Here is a 10035-nt window from a genome sequence, read left to right as displayed (position 1 = left end):
TTAACAAGGTAGAAAAGTCTGAAGACTTGAGAAAAAACTCCGACTAATTTTATTGTCCCAATCTTTGGAAGTTTCAATGGACCCATACTTATTTATTATTCTCTTTGTGGCCATAACATCTTAAGATCTTACGCCACACGACGAATTGAGTTGTTGTACAGAAAGCCGAGTCTTGAGACTGATTACCGATAGAAGGTCTTTAGATTTTGTGTGTGTTTGTATATATATATTGACAATTCAGTTTAAAAATAGAGTTAATTTCTTGTTTTGATTTCAGTACTTAATAATGGAGTCGAGATCTATTTCTCTAATGATCTTTCTTGCTGCATTTTGCTTACTCAGACCAGATTACAACAAGTTCAGTTTTGGTTTTGTTTGTAAGGAAAGGGAGAGACAAGCTTTGTTGGCCTTCGGAGCAGATTTAAAACATCTAAATACTTCATATTATGATGAAAATGATGAAAGTTATTATTATGCAGAGAATATATTATCTACTTGGGATGGTAAAGAATGTTGCAATTGGACAGGAGTGTTTTGCAATCGGAGAACCGGAAATGTTGCTGAACTTCATCTTCAAAAATTATCACTAGGTGGTAAATTAAATCCTTCTCTGCTTGAACTAAAATATTTAAGTCATTTAAACTAAAGCTTCAATAATTTTGAGGGTAGTCAGTTACCTTCTTTCTTGGGGTCCCTCCATAATTTGAGGTATCTCAATCTACAACGAACAAATTTTGGTGGAATTATTCCTCAGGAACTTGGAAACTTATCCAATCTTCATTTTCTTGATATTAGTTACAACTACATGCTAGATGTTAGTGATCTTCAATGGCTCTCTCATCTTTCTTCTCTCCAACATCTTGACATGAGTTATTTGAACCTCAACAGGGTAAGTCATAAGTGGCATCATGTGATTAACATGCTCCCATCTTTAGTCGAGTTACGTCTTGCTGGTTGTAATCTAGATTCATCCATAGTACCAACTCTTCCACTCATAAACTTTACATCTCTTTCAATTCTCCATCTTAGTGGTAACAAAATGAATTCTTCATTACCTGAATGGTTATATAATCTTACTAGACTTGAAGAACTTGATCTAAGTAACAATTATTTCTACGAAACGATTTCAAAAGATATTGGTTATTTGACTTCAATAAAGAGCCTTGATTTAAGCGCTAATTTGGAGCTTGAAGGGGAGATACCAAATACCTTAGGAAATCTATGCCACTTGCAGAAATTAAACATGGGAATAAACAAACTCCGTGGAGATATATCTGGATTTTTAATAAATTCATCTGGATGTATCACCAGTAGTTTGAAGTCGTTGGATTTATCAGGTAACAAACTTTCTGGCCCTTTGCCTGAGCAATTGGGGAAATTACAGAATCTCGAATACCTCTCTCTTGCGTATAACTCATTTTCTGGTTCAATTCCCTCGTCGTTAGGAAGATTATCATTATTAAGGGATTTATTCCTTGGTGGAAATGAATTGAATGGATCATTGCCCGAAACAATATGGCATCTCTCAAATTTAGAAAGATTATCATTATTAAGGGGCGTTGTAACTAAAGCCAACTTCGCCAATCTCCGAAGACTAAAAGTGTTGTTTATTGATTCAGTTGATTTGAAGTTGAGATCTGCTTGGAAACCTCCTTTTCAACTCGAACGATTATCATTTCAAAATTGTCACATAGGATCTCGATTTCCCCAATGGTTAAAAACACAAACAAAATTAGAGTATATTGATTTATCCAACACAAGAATTTCAGGTACAGTTCCTACTTGGTTTTGGAACATGTCTTCTCAAATGAATCACTTGAATCTAGGCCACAATAGTCTCACTGGAGAATTACCAAAGTTATTGAAATTTAGTTCTATTTATGCATCTGCATCAGTTAACTTGACTTCCAACTATTTTAACGGCCCACTACCTAGTGTATCTAATGTTTCACTACTAGATCTTTCTCACAACTTCTTATCCGGTCCTATTTCCTCTTTCCGATGTCATCCAGAGTTGGGCGAAATGTGTACATTACGATATCTTGATCTCTCAAACAATGCCCTGTTTGGAGAGATTCCAGAACGTTGGTTTAACTCATCCTATCTGTCATTGCTAAACTTGGAAAGTAATAAGTTAACCGGAAAAATTCCAAGCTCTATTGGTTCTTTCGTTTATTTACAATCCTTGCATTTGGGTAATAACTCTTTATCCGGTGAACTACCTCAGTCATTGCGAAACTGTACCAAGTTAATAACGATTGATCTTGGTGAAAATAAATTCAGTGGAAGCATATCAACATGGCTGGGAGCTGACTTTGCAGGGCTTATACTTCTTAGGTTGCGTCTAAATAAGTTCAGTGGTGGTATTCCAGAAGCATTTTGTAACCTTACTTCACTACGAATACCGGATATCGCTCATAACAACTTATCAGGATCAATTCCAAGATGTTTCAGCAATTTAAGTGCCAAGACTTTGAAGCAAAAAAAACAGATAAACTATATTCCCATCTACAGTGGGGGATATGAAGAAACTGTTTCACTTGTGACAAATGGAAAGAAACATGCGTATGGAAACACTCTTGGGCTTGTTACAACCATGGATCTATCTGGAAACAACTTATCCGGAGAGATTCCTCAAGATCTAACAACACTTCATGAGTTACGATTTTTGAATTTATCTGAGAATCATTTTACAGGAAAGATTCCAACCAAAATAGGGAAGATGAGCACATTGGAATCTCTTGATTTCTCAAGCAACAAACTTTTGGGTGTAATTCCTCAAAGCATTACAAATTTGAATTCTCTGAATCACTTGAACTTGTCATATAATAACTTGTCAGGGAAGATTCCTTCTAGTACCCAATTACAAAGCTTTACTGAACTGAGTTATCTTGGCAACCCTGAACTCTGTGGTATTCCACTCGAGAACTGCAAAGGCGATGAACAAGCTCAGCTGCCCGGACATGGTGGACGAAAACAAGATGAGGAGGATGATTGGCTTGAGACGAAGTGGTTTTATATAAGTGCAGGACTGGGATTTGTAACAGGTTTTTGGGGTTTCTGCGGGGTGTTATTATGGAAGCAATCTTGGAGACATGCTTATTTTGGATTCATTACTTCTATGATACAAAACCTCTTTAAATTTTGCACATGGTAGTTTGCAAATATGTATCAATATGGTAACCGGTAAGAGCCATTCAAATAACAGACCAATCTTAATCAGAATGAGACTTTCCTTCTTCATGTTGTCGTAGGTTTCTTCATTTTTTTCTGTAATTTCATTAGTTGGGGTTTGATGACTTGTTTGTAACCGGCACATCCCCAAATAGCAACTCAAATGTTATAAGTTAGCATGTGTCAACATTTAATTATAAGATACCTAAAAAAGATATTCAATATTTGAGTTTCTGACCTCTTGACGACCTCAATTTCCACTCAATATTACAAAGAAAATTACCCACCTAGAAAATTAAGTATAAGTTTTAAGTTTTCCGAGTGTTGCATTTCAGCTTTCTTTTAAATTGAAAATTTCAGTTGTGTCATACAGTAAAGAGACTCCCAATTGAGACTCAACACATGGGACAATTAGAGCTTTTTATAGTTTCGCGTTGGAGATGCTCTAAAACTTCAAATCCATCATCTATCCGCACAAGATATTCATAATTGACAAGGTCTTTTATCAACTATATCTCTCTGACCAACTTAAATTTTAAGATAAAATTTGCATTTTTATATAATCAATATATTAAAACCAATAAACGGGTCAACCACCCAATTGCGCCACATCTAACCAGTGTTTTTTTTTTTGAAGAAGTAAAATAGTATCATTCATTAAGAAAATCAAAGCAAAGGTGGAAGCTAAGATAGCTAGCCAGCCCTTGCAGACAACAAACCAAGAACAACTATCATCTACAAAAGGCTCAAAGCCTACATATGACATCCCAATCTCTAATTAATTGACTAAACAAAGTGTTCTTAAACCAATTTTGGGAAGAAGCCCAGTAGTAAATGAGACTCTTAACTGAAACAATGACATTCTCCAACGATTCTTCCTTCTCGCACTTTGTATTCAATACTCTGTTATTCCTTTCAAGCCATATCGACCAAATTATGGCGGGGGGATACATAGACTAATAAAGGACTTTCGATCTGATATCTTACGTTGCTTCCAATCCAAAATAAGATGAGAGATTGAGATGGAATTGTTAAGGAGATTGGATTTTAAGTAGATAGTTTCCCAAACCTTGGTTGTAAAGGGGCACTTGAGGAAAAGATGACTTGAAGTTTCACAATTCATCTTACATAGGGAACATTTGTTGGGGGCAGTGAGTCCCCTTCTTATAAGCCTATCCATTATAGGAACACTTTCATGAATGATAGCCCAAAGGAGGAATGACACTTTGGAAGGAATCACTTTGTGCCAAATCCATTTGGGAGTCATTATATGGGAGAATGTCGACTGATTTTCGAGTTCTTCATAAAACGTCTTAACAGAAAATCCTCGACAATCAGGGAGCCAACTTCTAGAATCAGAACTTGAATTAAGGTTGATAGTAGCTTCAGATGTATCTGTAAGGAGAGCCGGTAATTTTCCGATCTCTGAATTCTTGATAGGACGAGAGATGTGGAAGTTCCAAACATCATCACTGAAACGATCTCCTAAATTTTCTTCAATGGTTGCATATTTTTTCCTTGATGCTCTCCATAGAGTGGGAAATCTAGATTTGAAGGGACCTTTACTGGTCCAATTATCAAACCAAAAGCTAATCTTGTCTCCTTTGTTAATCTCTAACTTGGTGTTTTTCTGAATTTCTGGATTCATAGAAGTTATGGTTTTCCATGGACCTTTATGCTTCGATGTTTTCTGTTCTTGAGGGAACCAAGAAGACGGAATGCCCTTATACTTATCACCAATAACTTTTCTCCATAGGCTTAGGGGCTCATTACCATATCTCCACACCCATTTGCCTATGAGGGCTTTGTTCATCAATTTCATGTTCTTTATACCCAAACCTCCTGACTTCTTGCTCAATTTGATTTTCGACCAGGCTACCCAATGATGCTTCCTTTTGTTAGAAGTTGTTCCCCATAGGAAATTACGAATAATGCACTCAACTTTGCTTCTAATTGAGACTGGCATTAGAAATAAGGATAGAAAGTACAGCGGAAACGCCGATAAAGTACAGTGGAATCCCCATAGAAAGTACATCTAACCAGAGTAAACCTCACCCTTGATTTTGGATTCATTACGTGTGAATTTGATACCCATGTTTGTATTTAATTTCTCTATCTTCCTGGTTCTCTTGACTGTAGTATTTGCCAAGGACCAAGGTTTACATGTTCTATACTTCTTTGTGTATAAAGTATAAACTTAATACTTCCTTACTCAAAGAACTTCCTAAACTTAACCCTCAATATCCTCAACTGAAGCATTAGTTGTCCAACGACAATCGTTCTTCGCTCTTTTGAATGCTCGGACTCATCTTCACTTCCCTCTGCAAAGACTTATGATGATGCGTTTGGTAAATTTGTGGGCATCCACCTCAAAACAATAAGTGAAAAGGACCTAGACATTATATTCTTGGTTATTAGATTACTTTTCCCCTGTGTGGGAGGGACTATTCTCGCAGAACCTAGCTATTCTACGGCCTTAGATTGCTCGGCATTCACCTTCTTCACTTGTTTGACACAAAAAACTCTTCAGCACTCCTAGCTCCCTCCCTCCCTTCGCATTAATAATAGAGACGACAAGTTAGGATGGTATTCTCTCTCCCTCCTCTCCTTGTTTCCATATCTCTTTTTTATTCCGTCTGTCCCTCAGATGACCCCTCAGTCCTCCTAACACAGGAGAGATAAAACTAAAGAGAAATATTCATAGAGGGGGTGGCATTGCTCTCCCAACGCGTGCTGTATATTCGGAGATGCAAAAACAATTCTTACAAAAATATTATAGTTAGCGAAATTAAGGCATAGTATTAAAAGTTCAACGAACAAACTATTACATGACCTGTACAAATAGTTTCAACATGTGATCAGCTCAAAAGGATCAAGATCATGGAAGTTCATTAGGAAAAATGTAAAATTGATCCACAAAAGAATTATAAGAACTTTGATTTGTTCGTAAACCAAAGTTCCATGCTATGAATTGTTTATCAACTAGAACATGAAACACGGTTTACTCTTTAGAATTCACTAGTTTGAGCCCCATCAAAATACTATTGAATTGCATCTTGAGATTTTAATTTCAATATTGTGTAGATTTATCAAATGCCACGAACTACTTGTCGTCATTTGCGAAATTAAATACATGTAATAAAGAGTATTCATCTTCACCAACAACATTTGTCTAATGAAGTACAATAATGAAGATGAAAAAAGAAAATCCAATGCAATAAAAGCCCACTTTTATCTACAAAAGAAATTGAACAGAGAAAAAAAAATCATGAATGGGTCAAATGATGGATATACTTAGGTCTAAGTAAATCAGATAGTATTGATAACAATAATGAACACTAATCTAATCGAAGATGAAAATTTGAAAATTTCCTCTCGTGCAATTGTATGTTAGTAATATGTCATAAAATCAGTTGCTTAAAGAAATGAAGGTAGAAATTAATACTTCTAAATATTAGTACCTTATCAACAATATGTTTAAGCTCTAACTATATGTTGGTTGCCTGAACACTTTAAATCCAAAGACTTCAGCCATTGTGATTGAAAAGGTCTAACTTGTCAGCTTGTGATTCTTCCTCCATTATCTGTCGAAATTTTTCTACAAACTATATATATGTTGCAGAAGTGAGTGAGAGATTAGTAAACCCCAAACCCTAATTAATCAAACCCACCGTGACAAGTATAACTAAAGAGTAAAAATTGAAGGGGGGAAAAGGGAGTAGTAATTACCCTCTCCACAGCTAAGCTTGGTTCCTTTATATCGAGTTTGAGTCCGTAAGAATTCAAGAACAGTAGTTGAAGGATCGATTGTTGAAAGCTGAAATCTCTCACCATTAATGGCGAAAACAAGGTTATTATTATTATTATCATCTTCTCTGCTTCCTCCCATTTCTGATAAACCAGCTGGGTAGTGATAAAACTATAGGAGTGGCTTAGAAATACTAATAAAATCGAGAGGAACATGATTCAGTTGGACTTGAATACAGATTTGGAAAGTCCAAATTTTTTTGAATAAATTATTCTTTTGTTCTGAATTTGTTGTTTATGTGGATAGTAGCGGTGGAAGTTGGGAGCAAATTTGAATACGACACCGAGGAGAGAGAGAGAGAGAGAAGCTGATTCTAGACAGGAAAAGGAAGAGGCTGATATCAGTGATATCTTACTTGCCAGCTGCTACTAAGGGCATCTCCTTTTCATAAAAAAGGCACCCATAAATTTAAGTTATTCGGTTTCCTGTCCTTTCATAATTTTTTTTTGCTTCAAAGAAAACATATATTACTAACACAAGATTATTATTACAATATCGATTATATAAAACAGAAGGGAAAACGATAACTGAGACAAACATCCTTTTTTAATAAAGGATATTGTCTGGAAGCCCTTCTCAAAATTTAAAATATAGTCCTTCGTAGAAATAAAGTTACCTATTTAAAAAACAATAATCTTTTCCTTCTTAGAAATAAAAATTCTAATATAAGAGAAAAAGAAACAAAATAAATTTCAAAAGTTAAAAAAAGAAATAAAAATCTCTCTATTTCAATATAATAATCAGGAAATTGGGCTGGAGACCCAATTTTTTGTTTTTTTTTTGTCAAAAAGACAAGTTATCTTTTTTTCCTTCTAGGCACCATGAAAAGTTTGGAAATAGGCTTGAAGGACAATTCTAAAAATCCCTTAATTTTGTATACCTGAATTGACCTTTGTATAAAGGAAAATTTTAGAAACACCCTCAGATTTTCCAAAAACCCTCACATTTTATATAATCTTACTTATTTTGTTAGGGTTTGATTTTGCGAAGCTTTGCAAACTGATTTGCAAACTGGTTTGCACTACTTTGCAAATTGGTTTGCAATCTGGTTTGCCTTGCAGAGCTTTGCAAACTGATTTGCAAATTGATATGCAAACTGGTTTGCCTTGCAAACTAGTTTGCAAACTAGTTTGCAATAAGGTCAGTTTTGTCTTTTCCCTATATTAGATAATTTACAAAAATGCCACAGGGAGCTGAAGCCCATAAAAAATTGTCCAATCCTTTTTAACCAAAGGCCAAAGTTTTTAGGGAGTTTTGGCCAAATTTCCCTATAATAATAACTAATTTAAGAGTAAATAAGCAAAAAAAATAATACAAAAAAATAATAATTAATAAAAATCTCTCTCTCTCTCAATAAAATAATAATTAATTAAAATCTCTGTCAAGTGTCCGTGCCCTAGGGCACGGGATATACCCTAGTAATAATTAATAACGTTATATATCATTTATTATATATTATTAATCTAATTTGATAATAATAATTATTTTTATTATCTTCCTCACTGAAATATCCCCTAGTCTTATATAAGGGAGTAAGCCGTGTAGGACTTAAATGGGTTTTTTGGGTTTACCCCCTCGTCACTCATTGGTAATTGAGTTTACCCCCCTCAATAATGAGTAATAGAGCTTGCCCCCTTAGACTTACTATTAGTGACAAAAACACAAAGTCTTATGTTTGGCATACGTGAAATAATTGCCACTACCAAGAACAATTATTCTTCAATATGATTCATATTAGGGATTCTACCTCATTTTATTGTTTGATTTGGTCAGGAATATGATTAGTAAAGATTGATATTGTTTATATATTATTTACTTTCTGATTTTATTATCACATACTAAACATATCCTCAGTAGTTTTGACAAAAAATATAAATTCAAGGGGGTAAGCTCAATTACCAATTACTGAAGGGGGTAAACTCAATTACCAATTAATTTTGAGGGGGTAAACTCAAAAAACCCGACTTAAATAGAAGGTGGAGTACTAACTAACCTTTTTTTTTTATGAAAGGAACGAGTACTAACTAACCTGCTAATTAAAACTTGATTGAAATTGGATTCTAGTCCTTTAATGTCTTAGAGGATTTTGAGTTTAGTCCATCCTTATAACAAAATAAATCTGAAGTTCTTTTACGAAAAAACTTTGTGCCAATTTACTATGGAATCTCTATTTTCTGTTGTAATTGATTTTCACTGTAAATAACGATTGGAATTTTAGAAAATGTCATGTTATAAAAGTCAAGTTTTACGTTTCTTCTCCAGTTGAATTTTCACAATTACATTAGCATCTCGTAAGATAATGGTAATTTTTCGTTTATATAATGTAAAGGGAAATGTTAAAATCACGAAAGATTTTGAGAAAAGAAGTTACCCAGTTTATGTGGCGGTTGTGGTTTGAAAGTTTGACTATATCTAGGCCGTTGAGAGATGAATATCACAACCGCTACATCAGTTGGACAACTTCTTTTGTCAAAATCCTTTGTGATTCTAGCACTTTCGGTATGTAAATGACTGGCACTAACATTTTAATATTTTGATTATTTAACTTGCTACTAATCAACTTTAAGAGGATGAGAAACATGGTGAAGACGTCCACCACCCTTTGGTGCAGCGGTTGGACACCCCTCTTAAGCCCATGAGGTCGTGGGATCGAGTCTCGGTGGAAGCAGTTTGTGAAGGGATTTATACCCTTATACTAGTGTTTATAGAGGATAAAGACATCTAATGTCTAACACTAGTATAGATAAAAGAGGGAATGAACCAAAGGTGCAAAAATGGACCGAAAATAAGGGCCCAACCCAATCATAACCGAATATGTAAAAGGGGTCCAATGCGTCAAAACTCTAGAAGAAATTACCGCAACACCCGTGAGTTCTTATCAAATTTACGAAAGATGCCACTGAAATTTGCCCGGGAACGCACGAAAATTTCAGAAATTTCAGAACTTGTGTGCGTCATGAAGTGATGGATCAGAACGTTGCAGCTGGCTTGTCACATCCCCCATAAATTTCTCTCCCATGCCTATTCAAATCACTCTCTTTACTCCAAAACAT

At 34.9% G+C, this 10035-nt stretch overlaps 1 protein-coding gene across 1 annotated transcript; it reads left to right on the top strand.

Annotated features, from left to right (window-relative positions):
• The first annotated feature begins 865 nt into the window (after positions 1 to 865).
• LOC147558747 (receptor-like protein EIX2) lies at positions 866 to 3157 on the top strand. Its single transcript, XM_086659104.1, has one exon. The coding sequence runs from the start codon at positions 866 to 868 to the stop codon at positions 3155 to 3157; it is 2292 nt and encodes a 763-aa protein (XP_086515230.1).
• The last annotated feature ends 6878 nt before the right edge of the window (positions 3158 to 10035 follow it).

The sequence above is a fragment of the Eschscholzia californica genome, unplaced genomic scaffold (genome assembly GCF_041429995.1).
Source record: "Eschscholzia californica isolate CP2 unplaced genomic scaffold, dmEscCali1.0.p SCAF_2, whole genome shotgun sequence".
In the NCBI taxonomy this organism is placed as follows: domain Eukaryota; kingdom Viridiplantae; phylum Streptophyta; class Magnoliopsida; order Ranunculales; family Papaveraceae; genus Eschscholzia; species Eschscholzia californica.
This window is presented reverse-complemented; position numbering and strand designations above follow the sequence as displayed.

Excerpts from the sequence above, each read along its gene's own strand:
- LOC147558747 (XM_086659104.1), top strand. The coding sequence starts at position 866 with ATGAGTTATTTGAACCTCAACAGGGTAAGTCATAAGTGGCATCATGTG.